The sequence below is a fragment of the Thunnus thynnus genome, chromosome 1, assembly GCF_963924715.1.
Source record: "Thunnus thynnus chromosome 1, fThuThy2.1, whole genome shotgun sequence".
NCBI classification, from domain to species: Eukaryota; Metazoa; Chordata; class Actinopteri; order Scombriformes; family Scombridae; genus Thunnus; species Thunnus thynnus.
Window position 1 is genome coordinate 32,661,157 of NC_089517.1, and position 15,700 is coordinate 32,676,856.

The 15,700-nt window shown below is 39.0% G+C and overlaps 1 protein-coding gene across 4 annotated transcripts in view; it reads right to left on the reverse strand.

Annotated features, from left to right (window-relative positions):
* Positions 1–1,519: 1,519 nt before the first annotated feature.
* The window catches only part of LOC137187072 (multiple C2 and transmembrane domain-containing protein 2-like), a 40,390-nt gene continuing 26,209 nt past the window's right edge, over positions 1,520–15,700 (reverse strand). For 3 of the 4 annotated variants that reach the window (XM_067595950.1, XM_067595948.1, XM_067595949.1), the window contains 12 exons: positions 13,615–13,708; positions 13,406–13,508; positions 13,118–13,220; positions 12,821–12,922; positions 12,659–12,733; positions 11,245–11,364; positions 8,229–8,342; positions 6,693–6,734; positions 4,617–4,726; positions 4,178–4,287; positions 3,630–3,727; positions 1,520–2,666 (listed from right to left, as the gene is read on the reverse strand). In XM_067595950.1, the coding sequence (XP_067452051.1) occupies positions 2,619–2,666; positions 3,630–3,727; positions 4,178–4,287; positions 4,617–4,726; positions 6,693–6,734; positions 8,229–8,342; positions 11,245–11,364; positions 12,659–12,733; positions 12,821–12,922; positions 13,118–13,220; positions 13,406–13,508; positions 13,615–13,708 (1,119 nt within the window). In that variant the 3' untranslated portion in view covers positions 1,520–2,618. Of the gene's footprint in view, positions 2,667–3,629; positions 3,728–3,807; positions 3,890–4,177; positions 4,288–4,616; positions 4,727–6,692; positions 6,735–8,228; positions 8,343–11,244; positions 11,365–12,658; positions 12,734–12,820; positions 12,923–13,117; positions 13,221–13,405; positions 13,509–13,614; positions 13,709–15,700 lie in introns of those variants that run through there. The other variant, XR_010929152.1, reaches the window with a different exon arrangement.

Genomic DNA, 15,700 nt, shown 5'->3' on the forward strand with positions numbered 1-15,700 from the left:
GTCATCATTAACTTTATTTGTGCTCTTGTGCTATATTTTGTACACTTAATTTTCCAGGAAAATGAACATCAAACATAAATAATACACAGGAAGAAGAGTCTCACAGAAATGGAGACAAATTGAGCCGTCTCAGAAACCAGCCTGTCAAGCTCGCAGTCAGTGTGGAATCTGCAGCATCTAATGTTTTATGTTGGGAACCAGTTAAACATTATGTTGCCTATTAGACCCCACCATCCCATTTCCACACACACAATGTAGTTATTAATGAGTTAATAAAGACTGTTCATAGATAATAATGGACATCCACACCCTCTACAGAGCTCCATATGCAGTGCCTCTCTCTCTCTACATACACACACACACACACACACACACACACACACACACACACACACACACACACACAGAGGCACAGCTTGCTGTTCTCAGGTCCGATTTCGAGTTCTAACAAGTCTTTTGAGACCGATCAGCCGCTGTATTTGTGGCTCATCAGAATGCATGTGCCACATCACATTAGTCCCCGCGTGTGAACCGTGATTTTACTTGGTAATTCTGAAGCGTCTCGCTCCCTATACATATTCATGCTGAGCCTATAAGTGTCAAATTGAGATGTCCTTCCAGTGTCCTTGACAGCGGGTTATTAATATTGAATACCTAAGTCAACATTATAACTAGATGAAGAGGTACACAGGTCATCGTCTGCCACATTCTCCACACCCTCTGTCCTCCAGACAATTGGACAAATCATCAAATGGTTTTAGATGGTGTAGGATATTATGTGTGCATCGCATAAAGCAGTTCAAGGATTTTCAGTTTATTCTCTAAAGGAGGTGTTATTTCATGTAATTCTCAAACATCCAATGTTAATAGAGTTAATAGAAATCAACTGTAGGGTTACAGTATGTTCAGAATGCAGACATCTTACATATCTAATTAGGTCAATCATTTAATTTTTCATATATAGCATTTAACACAAAATTAGGGGATTCTTATTGTATTTCATGAGAGCAGCTTTCCTCTAATTTCACTCATTTCTCATTTAAGAGTCTGCTGACTGTGAGCCCACGCGCTCTGACTCAAAAGCCATAAATCCCAGGGTATTACTCTGAACGCCAACATCTTAACTATTCCAATTCTCCAATCCCTAAATTGGTGCGGCTGGTGTTGCTTGTGGCTGGTTTTAAAATCCTCCTGCTCCTGAGCGGTGTGCAGCCCAGTACCGGAGGTTTGTGTGGCTGCTGTGCTTGATAGGATGCTGGCTGCAGGCGTCTCGTCACAGCAGCTGAGAGGAGGTCGCTGAGGTTCTCCTGCTCGTGGCGACGCCCAAGGGCCATCAACACAGCGGAGAGCCCGGGTGCTGGTGAGGTCTCATACAGCCTCGCCTCACTTCATGAAAGCCTAATGAAGAGAGGGGCTGTTAGACGCCCACAATCCTGCAGCACGGGAGCACGGAGAGGATGAGTGCGCCGTGCAGGGGAATTCAAAGAGACGCAGCACAGAGCTGAGACACACAGGCAGATAAAAGATGCTACACTGTGAGATTGTGTGCATTTAATGCCGTTAGAAGTGACAGACAGAGAGTCTTCATCAGTGATTCTCATTAATAAATAAAGTTGAGTGTGAACAGATCCACTCACAAGCAAAAGGTAAAACACAACATAAAGGACAATGCATCTTCTATGTGGGATGAATGAAAGTCTAGAACTAAATGCAGGCACTGATCTTTACATATAAAAGTAAGTCCATATTTTCATGCTAAAGTAAAAAGAGTCAGTCAATATTATATGCACATAGCTCTTGATCCATTTTTAAATGGAATTTTAAGAAAAATTTGAATATGTTGCATAATATTTGCTACCAACTTTGGATATGTTGCTGTTTATGTGAAACACTCAATTTCAAGACATACTTTATGTGCATTTTGGAAAAGCAATTGTTACCTGAAAGTAATTAAAACCACAAAAGACATTAAAATTATTGTTTTAAGAAAACATCTCATGATGACTCCTAATTTTTGTAAGTGTAAGATTTACTTTTATCCCAGCAAATTGTTTTCTTGTTTTATTCCAATGGAGGATAATTAATTTTAGGATAACCACCGTTGATTATATTAAAGTATGCACACAAATGTTATGTTCCAAACATGTACATTTAGCAAAATATAAACTGCTGGTTTCAATTGTAAAACACTTTCAGGGGGAAACATCTTAGGGTCAGGGGTATAAAATAAGCAGCTTTTGATTTAAAATCTAAAAGAATAAACTGTACATACAACAAAACACTTACAATCTTTAGAAATATTATTACAAATTGGTCCAGAAATGCACAGACAAACACATTATTAAAACATGTTACAAAATGTGGTAAAGTTTCATCTGCATAGTCCTCATTATGGACCTCTTTGGTTGGAAAGTCTTTAGGTGCTTGTGGATATGAGCGGGGCTGAGCTGTGTATCACCACAGTGAATTAAGATTCACACCTACCGCACACCCCACAACTGACAAAAAGTGAGACTGTGCAGTCCTCCAGCAGTGTCCACATCATCTGGGGTTCTCGGGTAGAAAGCGCACAAACAGTAGCATTCGGTCCCATTTATGTACCGTCCTCCTTCTCTGGTCTACGAGATCTTCTTCTTCTTGCTGCCTCTCATCTCACTGTACTGAACCTGCAGACAACAGGAACCAGAGTCACTTTATTCACCAAGCACCAAATATATGTTTATTTCCATATTATTACTGAGGCAGTGTAGGATGAAGTACTATGACTGCTGGGCAGGATGGCTATAGTTGTTGTATAGACAGAAAAAAAAGAATAGTCAGCAGAGAAACTGGAAGGAGAGACACTGTCACTAAAGACAGAGGCCCAAGGGCATCGAAGAAGGAGAGGGAGGGAGACAAATGGGGTTAAACAGCTTAGAGAGAGAAGGACAGAGACAGAGAGGGTGAGGAGGAGAGGGGAAAGGGGTAAAAAGAGAGAAGACAGCGAGGAGAGTGGAAATAAAGGAAGAAGAGAGGTCAGCTCAGAGAGCAGATGGAGGAGGAGAAAAAGGAAAAAAAGAAAGAGGTCTATAGATTTCTTTTGAATAGTTAATACTTAAAAGACATAAAATGGTGCCTGGTTTATGGGCATGAGGTAGCCATTTTGGATGTCACTGAATAATATTTTCAACCATCAACACAAAATCCTGCAACCCTAATGGAAACTTTTGTGGGTAAATTGTGATGATTTTTCACATTAGAGTGATTCTTTTTAACATTTATCAATTTTTCTACAAAACCAGCAAGATTTAATCAATTGTTCTGCTTCTTTTTGGTTGATGTAAGTTGGAGTAGATGCTGTGTGGTGACTAATATTTTGCTGTTGTTGAGGTTGGTGAGTTCATAACGGAGACAACAACAGCAGTGTCTCCTGTCTCAGCCTGGGAACAGCCGAGCGAAGCAACAGACCTCCACCGGGGATGTATCATGACCAAAACACAACAGAAATTATACGGGGCTACATAATTATACAGATGAAGCTAATTATACAGACAAGAGTGAAGAATGCCTGGGAGTTGTTTTAGTAAAATGCAAAGCTAGCCGGCTCTGGGATTTTGGGCTTCCTGGCCGGCTGATCCAGCGGGGCTTACCTTCTGCACATCTGAAGGCACCCTCGTCAGGAAATCAAGCACTTCATTGTTGTCAATGCTGTACGGGTTCCGTAATTTCTTGGTGAATTTATTGATGCCTAAAACAGAAATTCACACCAACATATCATTAACACTAGTCTCCTGTGGCTGCGCTCTTTGTTTCCACACAAACAAATACCTGCAGAAGAGACTCATGCTGTCCAAGAATTATTGCTTCGAGCGCTGCATGACTTCTCCATGTTTTACTTTCACTTTTTAGTCTGGGGAGAGTCACAACATTTTAAACTCTCGTCTTTCAGTCAATATTCTTCTCCAGTAAGACATTTAACAATAAAATACACTTCAATTAATACATGAATAACATTATAAACTGCTAATAGTAAAGAGATTAAAGGAGAAAAGTTACAGCAACCACAAAATATTAGGAGAAAATATTCCTGTGACCTTGTAAATCTCCTTGTAAATGGAAAATAGAAAGATGCAATAAGGGGGGGGGGGACTTGGCTAAAATGGAGGCAGACACATAAATACTGTACTGATAAACTTACCCCATATTAAAATTATGTAGCGTGCTGGTATGTAGTATGTGAGGATTGTTGCAATGACAAAGACCAGGAAAGCCAAGCCAGACAGGAATGGCACAGACCAGTTGAAAGTGCTGATAAATTGAAATAACGCATATCAGTAAGTGCACAAGAATTTTTGTTCCATACTTAATGATTTCCAGCTTCAATTAATTATTAACAAAATATACATCTTTTATCAATCATAATAAAATCTAAACAAGGCCCTTTATTGTAGACTTTTTTTCTCTTATGCTTAATAATTTCAGAACAGGACAATAAAAAGATATGTTAAAAGATTCCGTACATATTGCATTTCAAGACAAGTACATGATTCCTGCCAATTTCATACTGTAATCATAAACACTTGAGGTTAACATTCAACAGTGTGAGCTGTAATTGAGAAATCATCTTTACTTCTTACTTTTTAACCCTCTCCCCAAAGCTGGCGATCTCGTCCAGCAGGTTTTGAAGGGTGATGATGGTTTCTTGGACCATGTGGAATTTCTCTATCAGCCCTCTCCTTTCTGACTCCTACAGAAAACAACACATACAAAATCAACTGTTGGCAGACAAAAGGTATTCATACAGTCCACAACAGAAAGTTCAGAATTAATTCTGTATTAACTGTATTATTGGACTGTCTTCAATGTTCTAATGAAAGCTTTGTCCTGCGTGAATATTATTGTTGTGACAGTTTGACAGACATGCAGCTCATTAAATTAACAGATTTAAGTACTATTAGTACCAAATAATATTGAGTAAAGTACATTATTAAAAATAGGTCTAAAACAAACAAACACTTTGATTTGTTACACTGTCTATTACATCTAGGTGATGCAATTGTTTTAGATTATATGATATTGCTTTGCTTGTGCCTTTCAGGTCATATTTTACTGTGCTATATGTATTGTCCTATGTGAATTGACTGATTTGATCAGATCTTTCTTATAAAATAGAGTGTAAATCTCAAAAGAATTTATGGTTTAAGAAAAAACTGTTTGAAAAGTCTTGTGAACAAATATTGTTTTAATATTATTCATTACACAGTATAACAACAAGTGAGTTGTTAAGTAAAAAAGTAGTTTGGTGCAATTTGAATTTAATAAATGAATTGAATTTAGTTTGGTTTATACCCTAAAGAAGAATAAAGACATTCAAATATTTCAAAAACATGGAGGTAATTTATTAGGACAAATATAAAATAACTGAGATTTTTTCTTTTTTTTCTGGTCAGACTGAGACATGCTCAAGGCCACAGGTTTGATTTCTGTGACCGTTCACAACAATGCTTTTCCAAGTTTCTCTGAGCAAGAAACCACAAGACTGAAACAGCCTCATTCACTGTTGCTCTGGATAAGTGTCTGCAAAATGTGAATGTAAAGGCAGATACTTTGAGAGCAAGTTTGAAAATATCTTTTTTGAAGTGAAGGCTCTTCAGAATGGGACTGGACTTCACATTATGAAAGAGAAAAGGTAGCGTTCTCAGGCTAGTCCAGATCCCAGGAGGGAAGGACGGCTCTTTAAAGTAAACAGAAGAAAGCAGATACTCTGAAGATCTCTGCAGTGAGAGCCAGACTTCAGACAGAGACACGGCCTCATGTCCACATCAAACACAGAGAGAATGAAGGAGGGTTATAGGACTAAAGAGAGGGGATGGGGTCTGTGGGGATAGTGGGATGGCAACGGTGGTTATTGGGAGACTGTTTACTGGCCAAATCCATGGTCTTTGTCACTGTGTGATCTCAGTGATATATGTTTGCTTCTGCTCGGAAACACTGAGTGATTGCTGGCTCAATGCCATCCAGACTTTGGGGAAGGGCCTGGGAAAAGGGCTGCAGAGGGGCTTGGACCTGTGATATTCCAGATGCACAGTAACTATCAGTCTCAAAAAACACATGCAAGACAATTTAGTTTCACATCAGTCAAGTACCCATCAAACCCACTTACTGCACTAAACTGCTTCAGCTTTTCTGGGGTCGTGTTCCCACTAGGAACCAGTATGAGAGCCGCTATACATCAGACCGATGCAGGCCATTCAAAACGTCTACAATAATACTGCTGTCAGTCTGAAGAAATATTACATTGCCTAAAAGCATTGTAACACTTTGAACAAGAACTTTCAAAAAGCATGTCTAAGTGCTGTCATTAGTTCCATATTGAAGGTATTATATGGTGTGTTAAGCTCAGGGACTTTCCCAAATGCAGCAGAACCTTTTTCCCCCGCCCCTTTATTAGCATTTGAATGTGTTGTGACATGTGGAAACGGGTTGGTGAGGTCTTCATTAAGCCGAAATGTCTTTTGGTAACCACAAGTTTACAAAAACTACAACAAGTGGTTGGCAGGAATCAAAATACATCAGAAGATTTAGTACTGAATTAACAACGTAGAACCACACAGATACCTTTGTCAACATGTAAAAATAAACATTTATTATTCATGTGCATATAGAAATACAGATACTGAATAGATAGATAAACAGCCAGCACAGATAAATACCTTCTCATCATCCTCTTCCTCATCCCCCAAATCCATATTGTCCTGGAAAAAAGAATTACAAGGCAAATATGAAATTTATGTTATAAATCTGTTATAAATCTGTTCTGCTGTGTCCTATTGTGGCTGCATGTATGTAATAACACAAAATGAATTGTAATTCTGAAATTAATCCTTAAAATTAAAACTGATTTTTTGGCCATTTGGGGGGAGTTGAAACAAACTGTAAAAACAACACTAGTAATATTAATACTTTATAAAGTTGAACTTGTTAGTGAACAACTTTGCCTATTTATCCAGAAGACATGAAGCAACATCAAAATTCATTTGGAGTCGTGTTTCTGATCAAATGCCGAATGCAAGTTCACTCTTCTTTAATGATGCTAAATGCTACGCTATGTTCCACCAACTAGCTGCTAACTTTGTCTTTCTGCTGTTTGGTGCTGGTCATGTTGTTTACAGCATGTTTATTAGAGCTTTTTTGCTGTAAGCAGCTGCCTGCTGCAGCCGAAAACACTGATGAAAGTGGTGCGAGTGCCAAAACAGTAAAGTTGCTAGCTGTAAAATCAAAACAATGAGCTAAAAGATGCTAAAAACCTCCATAGAGCTGACAGGAGCCGCAGAGTTGGGTGATAATTCTCTGAGGTTTAGTCACAATGAAAGACCATCTTCATATACAAGTAGTCATGTGATCCATTGTTGATATAAAAATACTGATTATAGACACTTTAATTCTATAAATATTCACACTTTAGCTTAAAGTTTACTCTCCTATTATCTGTCACGCACGTTAATTATATCAATGTCACATGATGTGATAAAATACATCTTTATTTGTCTGTCATTTTAAATGGATTGCTGTAATATACTGTAGTAATGCCTATGTATTATATGCCTATATATATTTATTAACATGTTTGTAGATCAGCGTATATTTCATTCATTTCACATCAAATCACAACATAATACGTTATTGTATTAACACTCCTCTGTGTATATAATTTGCTATAACCTACATTTCAGACTGTGTGTTTCAGCCATGTGGACTACCTTTACTGTATTCTGTAAATACAGCTGCTACTCCACACTGGGTACGAACAAGATACAACACCCTTAATGGCGTTTTTGTTTTGTTTTTTTAGTTTAACTGAGAGTAGAAGAAAAAAGAAAAAAGCACACAAGAGGGCAACAGCCCAATTACAGTGAAGAAGAGGCAGGATTCAGGACAATAACTGTGGGCGGATTGGAAAAAAAAAAGAAAGCAGTGTTAGTAAGAGACAAGCACTGCAAATTAGCTTAGGCTATAATGATATGTTGCATTAGTCTATTCAGTGACTTGTCTATGCTTACGTATTATGTGTTATTTTATTATCATGTAGCTCGGTGCAGCTAGTTGCTATGGAAACAAACCAGCTATTAATTGTCAAATTGAACAAAATGTGGTGGTTTTGCTACAAAATAAAGAAAAGAAGGAGTGTGAACAGGAGCCAGCAGGTCATTTGGCAGAAGGAGATGAAGGTGAAGCTGCTCTGGACTCACCGTGTCCTGACTGACCCGACCAGAGCGGATCTGGAGGTAATTCCACGAGATGAGCAGGACCAGGAAGAGGGGCAGCATGTAAATCTCCCAGTACCACACTGTCACAACAAACACCTGCAGGCAGAGGGCCACAGAGATCACATGATCAGTTGGGTCAGACACAAGGGGGGTGTGCAGATAAAACAAACTGCTCTTCATTAAGTCACATCCAAAGACATTTTCAATAGTTCCTGAATCCCCACTAGCTAAAGGTTGATCCGATTGGCTATTGATTATATAAGCACTGGTCAAGCTGATGAAGGCTACCCTGCCACTATCAAAGCCTTGTGTCTTATGTACAGGTATTCTGCATACGCTGTGCAGGGTGACTACTCTGCTCAAGCGGACTGACTCTCCCTCCATCTGCTGCATATACATTGACAACCACGTACTGTAAGTCTAATTGCTTTCCCTCTCTCATCTTGTGTACATTAAAGCCGGCCACGCGATTCACTTCAGCCACGGGGAGCTGTGTGTCGAGTGTGAATATGCCATTAACATCCATAATGGCACTTGTGATGCACATCCCACCTGTGCATGGCTCAGGTAAAAAGGATAAGAGGATAAAGAAATATGGCTTGTGATGTCTCAATTGCACGGCTAAATAGAGCTATAAAATAATCCTGTCAGAAAGGCAGGGCCGGCCAAAATGGCAGCGGGCCAAAAGGCGTGGGGAAGGGTTTACAGGTTTTTATATTCTAATAAAAATAGAAGTGAACATCTGGTAAAGACATCACTCTCCTCTGAGGCACCAACTGACATAAAAGATGGCAGATACCCCCCACCCACCACCACTACCGCCATCACATCAGCTTTAATGTGCAAAAAGCCAAGCACGCTCTTGTCTGTGTTATCACAAGCCAAAACGGGGCCTGGGAGAGGAGATGAAACCAGTTCCTCACTGAAAGGGTTATGTTTTATTAGTGAGGACTTTGTGACTGGGAGAGCCGGAATAGGGGGAAAGCCAAGTCACGCTTAGGTGGAAATGTATACACAGCCCATAAAGATTGTAATAATTGCGGCCCATTTCAGCTTGAAAGGCATTACACAGTCTTCAACAGCAAAAAGGGGCTCTGGAAATACAATCCAGATCAGAGATTTTTTTTTTTTTTTTTTTTTTTTTTTGAAATTGAAAGGCTACCTAATGTTGGGAGAGCTACTGCATTTTCAGAATGCAGCAGGATTTCCACACTAATGCTCAAGGAAGGGTTTACACGGCACGCCGGTAATCCAGAGGCACAAAAATCACTGACATCATTTAAACCATTCATTGTTTTAATGCCGGCTGAGGTACACGTCGACTAAAAAATACTGGCCAGTGTGAGTAGTGTGCTTAATGAAAACATAATATTCTCATAAGAAAATGCAGGACTTTCAGCTTCTGATGAGTTGAGAATTCTTTTTCTAATTATTTGAGATTATTTGTTGGCAAACAAATCCCTCCACCTTTCACAAGATAGTAAAAGTGAAGCAGGGCAGCAGCATGTAAGAATAAGATACACTGCTGTGACTCATTGTCTATGAAATAGATCTAAAATGCACTGTATTGACTAAGGCACTCTGCACAAAGGTGTCTGCCAATCGGCAGATGTTGGAGGTAGCTCATCACTGTATCCCGTCACGTGGAGTGAAGATATGATTCATTCCTTATATGTGGTGGTATTCAGCAGACATTTATTTCCTCTCATTGAGGCTTAAAAAGGCAGGGAGCATTAGTGTGAAAACATGAGTACAGATGGTACTGTCCTTCAAACACTGCATCAGGACGCGTGGGAGGACGTGTGTGTGTGGATAACGTTGCGCGTTTGTTCATGCTTGTATGATTTGCACTCGGGTGTGTGTCTGAGCTGTCAGGCAAAACAACAATATTATCCTGTATAATTAACACCACATATAAAGATCCAGTCAAATATTTTGCATTAATATGAATCAAAGAGCAAAGCTGAGCCAGTTTGTTCTCCAGTTGGCTGATTAACTAAGAGGAGCTATTCTTTAAATATACATTACTACGACCCTTTTGCCAAAAAAAAGTATCAGTCCATTGTGAGTACCTGTACATTTAAAAAGTGTTTTCAATATTTCAATAGCAAGGAGTTTCTATTCAAAGTGCACTGACCCCTGAGTCCTTTCTGGGTGACACAGTTTCTAGAGATCCAAGTAATCCTAACTTAAAAGAGTCGATGCACGACTCAAAGCTAAAACACAAAGTGGCATCTGTTCAGATAACAGCTCTGTGCTGCAGCTCGCATTTTTCACAGCAGATTGAACAAACTGTACTATTGGCCGGTGTACAGTATCTCTTTACCAGTCTCCGAGGAAATCTCTCAGATGCTCGGCAAAACTTTAGTGCCATCTACAGGACATCAGCCGCAAAAACAAAAGGAACTTTCTCTGACCTTGATTGTCTGCATAGTTAATGCACAAGTTGCTGTATGCTATTTCGATCGAGCTAGATCTGTGAGAGAATAATGTCAAAGAGATCAGCACCCACTTCACTTTGCAGTTTAAAGACAAGGGCTGAAAGGCTACTCCTTCGTTTCTGTCTACACACTTGCTTAACACTTGTATTCAACAATGGCAGGATGGAGAATCAGCCTTATCTCTGAAGAGCTTTTTAATTGGACTTCTGTCTGCATAATGGGGTCTAAATCAAACTGGGCACAGATTGGACGGAGGGTTAATGAGTTGTCAGGGAAGTAGAACAAAAATAGACTCTATTTCGACTCCACTGGGACTCTACTCTCTCCAGCTGAGGCTTAACTCTGCATCCACGAGACACGCAACACTGAAACCGTCCACTCCAACACGGAGCCGGGGCCAAGCCTGCGTTTCTGCTGAGCGAAACACTGCATTGATTAAGATTCTCGCAGGGAGAGTTCAAGCAGGGGTTGGCCAGACTGCGGTTGTCTTCCGCAGCTTGGAGGGAAAACAGAGGGAAATGCAGATAGTGTGTTGATAAGCAGTTAAACCACTTCACCAGGAAGGCTAGCAGGCTCCTCTGAACGCTCTCCCACTGGAAGCAGCTTTTGATGTACTGCAGAGTCGACATGATGGCCCTGTACAGCGTCTGAACACGCAGCACGTTCCTGGCCAGAACCTGAGAGAGACAGATTGTAAACATGCAAAACAGATATATATGTTTGTAGAGTATGTATAAAAGTGCTTAATTGAGTTTTCATTATGTATGTATGTATGTAAGTAAGTTTAATTTTGTTGGAAGCTCTAATATAAAATGGGGAAATAAATCTAAATTTAAAAAATTAGCAGCCAGCAGGTAATCATGCATGAGTTGGACTTCCATCCTTTTCTGAAAATCCAGTCGACTAGTGACATAGTGAGAGTAGCTGGTATGTTTTGGCATGCATGAGCCACTGTGGTCAGGTGGCAAAAAATGTCAGTAATCTGACCTGATTTTGTCAACCAAGACTTTCAACATTAAAACTGAGGGAAAAGCTGCACGCCACGATCCGAGTCCTCAGTGTGTAAGCCAATTTTGGCGTTAGTGAGCAACATATTGTCTGACAACAATGAGTCTTTGTGGGAAGCGCAGACAGTCAGGCACCCTGTCTCGCACCCTGTCTTGCACACTGTATATCAAACTAATGTAGCAGAACAGTGGACAAGAACTCAGTCACAGTTGGGGGCAATTAAAGCTCAATTCAATTCATTCAGGCACATGAAAGTCTTTGATTTTACTCTGCAAAGCAGAAGGCTGCAGAGTCAAAGTAAAATCTTATTTTTAGTTCATAAAGAGCTAATTGGTCATAAATGAGGTAACATTTGTATTACTTGTCGTCTAACTCTCCTCCTGCCTCCCTCATATTTTTCTTTCAAATTTCAATTATTTAAGCGTCACAGGAGTATTGTCAGAGTGCAGTGACCTCTGACCCATGACCTCCTTACTCTTGGTTCTTTGTAACGTTTAATGTTATGGAGTTTGTGGCATATTTTCATTATCATTCATCTGACAATAGTTTTCTCAATTATTCCTCTATAAAAAAATGTCAAAAAATAGTGAAAAGTCCAAATTCTTCACAATCACAATTTTCTGAAACCCAACATGATCTCTTGTTTTGTCAAATCAAAAGTCTGAAACCCAAAGATATTCTGCTTACTATCACATAAAATAGAGAACAATAGCAAATCCTCACAACTGACCGTTTAAGTGATTTTTGCTTGAAAAGGACTAAAATGATTCAGTTTTATCAATCAACTGATTGATTTATTGACTAATCATTACAGCTGATCCAGATAAGCAGGTCAACTAAACAACTAAAATTAAAATCTAATGTGTTTTGCAAGATCAATGTTTATTTTTCATTTCTTTGAATGCAAAATGATGATTCCCCAATTTGGGATTAGACAGTAAATTTATCAGAGCTGTGTCAAACCTTTTTGGAGAATTTGGGATTATCCTCCTGGAATCTTCTCTCTCTGGGTTGAAATGTTCTTATACTTGCTCTGACCTGAAAAAAAAGTAAATGAGACAGAATCAGGCCCATTTTTCGTCAATCTTGCTCTCACGTCCTCACTGCAGGCGGACTTGTACTTACAGGGTTAAAAATAACCTCCAGCTCCAGAGTGATGCTCCCCTTCGACAAGCCACCTAAGTCCTCTTTTTTCAGCGGGAAGACAATCTGTTGTCCCCTGCGGATCTGCGGGACAGGGACAGAAAGGGTGTCAGGTGCTGAACCCAACCATGAACCTGACCATCAGTCACGCTGGATTACATCTTAGCAAGTCTTCAACCTGCTGGAGTGTTATTTCCCTCTTCACTTTAATTTAGACACTGAGTGTAAATAGATTAGTCTATTGTCTGCATGATGAACTCTTAGTGAGGTAGTACGTACTGAGAGCAGGGAAATGGCAACTTTGCCCAGGAAGTCTGGCGCCTTGTCTCCATCATCATCAAAGATAGTCACCGCCAGAACATCATGAATGTCTTTGACAGGGCTGCGGAGACACACGAGGAAGTTAGATACTCCTTCACCAACCAGCACACACTGTACATGAACAGTATTACGCCCCAGTTGTTTCATTTTTTCTGAAACTATATACATCATGTAGTGTTAACAACAAAATAGGATTGGAACGAGATTTTGTTATCATCTAAAGAAAGAAGTCTGACTCAAACTGACAATGTGAAGACTTGATTCCACTCTGGGTTGAGGCTCTTATAGACTGTGTGGGTCTGTAGTCTGTTGTTCCCCAGTTCCAGCACACAGAAAGGATCGCTCTTGCCTACAGAACACAACACAAAACACTTTCACACTGGGTTCCCATGATCCTTTTTTACTAACACTTAACAACAGAATAAAGAAAGATTCAATTAAAATGCGTGAGGTACCATTTAAATCAGCAGCCATCAGATCCGTGGCCTTGATCACTTTGACTTGAAGGAAACCAACATCATGGAGGTTTTTCAGGGACCTTTTCAAACTCTGTAATAACAGTAAGTAGACAGGAAACATGAGGGTTTGGAGGCATTTTAAATTAGAAAACACTGCGTAATCCTCAACATCTGTTGTTAATTTAATTATAGCGAACAAATATTTAATCTGGATCTGGACATGCATCAAAATACACAAATTCAAAGACAATCATGGGACACGTGTGCCAGACTTTCTTTTCATTTAAGTGCAGTAATGAGAAAAAGGAAAAAATGTTAAAACATTCTTTATCACTGGGTAAGAAATCTTTGAGAAAATCTACATTCAGATCCAAATATCTGCACCAAAAACTAATTACTTTTCCTAGGCCAAGCCTTTCATTAAATTTCATAGAAATTAAGTTTCAAATTCACAGCATAAAGACAATGTGTTCATACTGTCTATACAGTATTGTAAATGTCTACAAAGTCAGATAACGCAAATGCATTTGCACATTAGAAAATTAATAATAAATCAACAGGAGATATAACAGACCTTGGCTAATCTGTGTGCAGATGTTTTTCCCATTTTAGTGCCAGAAAGACTGAACACTTTGACATTTGACACTGACAACAAAATAAGTTCTATGAAGTTCAGGTAAATGTTGTAAAGGTGGTTAAGTGTTGATGGTAAATTGAGACTTCTGAAATATGAGGGACAGCTGTCGAAACGCAGTGCTTTTACAAAAATCAAAACCTTTGACTGGTGAAGAAAGAACTACTGCAAACTGTCTCCTCTCTTGTAATATTTTCTTTCTTACAAAATCACATTTTTGGCTGGACCGCCACAGCGGAGGCAGCCCTCTGACCGCAATTGTCCAAGTAGGTCTATTTGAGTGAGGAAGTTTCACCATCACTCGTGCAAAGTCGGCTGAAGCTTGGGACAGCCGAGTATCCCAGAATGCATTTCGCACCAAATGGTGGTAATGGTGGAGCCAGGCCAAAAGCTGTTGTAAATTTCACTGTAGGACTGTTAATATGTCACTTTATTAAGTTTAGGTAACCATTAGAGCCCCAATATGTGGTCAGTTTATCCAAATAACGCCAACATTTACGGAGACATGAGGAGTTGTTGTCAATGGGTGGTTCACTATATGGGCTGCTTGAGCAGCCCGTTACGCAAAAACAAGAGCCTTTCATGTCTTTTCCTCCCTTGATGTCACATTTAACCTTTTGTTTGTCTTTTTAACTTTTGGAAAAATAAGCCACACAAGGTAAAAAAGGAGGTTATGTCTATGCCTTTAACAGAGGGAGGTCTTAATGTTTTGGACTTTACATCATTCAACCATATTATTACAATTAACTGGATCAAAAGAATTCTAAAAGATCCAAATAGCATGTGGAATATTATCCCAAACTTTCTGTTTAAAAGAGTAGGTGGTCTTTTATTAATGTGTCCTTACGCTGTTGGTAAACGTCTCATCAAACTCTCCAACTTTTATAGGCAAGCTCTTATGTGTTGGTCCTTTCTATACAAGCACAAATATTCTCCTCACAAATGTTTTTTTTATGGAATAACATTAACAGACAGAAACAAATCCTTATTTTTTGAAAATTGGTTTGACACCAACATTTTGCTTGTAAAATAGCTATTTAACTGTGAAGGGCTTCTATATTCATATGAAGCTTTTATAGAGGTTATGGCATTATGCTTATTACACATGTTCTTAATATAGAAGACAAATGTTCTTTTTGTAATTATATGGTGGAAACATTAGAACGTGTTTATTCAGTGTGTACATGTGACAATGTTTTGGGTTGATTTTCATTTGGATTTTAAAATATATTTTGATAAGGAAATCTGATTTGTTATTAATATTCAACATTCCAAATTTCTCCAGCTATAAACAATGTTATTAATTTGCTCATTACTTTAGCCAAATTTTACATTTATAAAATTCAATTCTTGAAGAAGTTACCATCTTATGTTACATTTAAACAAACAGATCCAAACATATTAATTCAAAAATTTCATACACAGTTCAGCCATATACTAGGTTTTGAC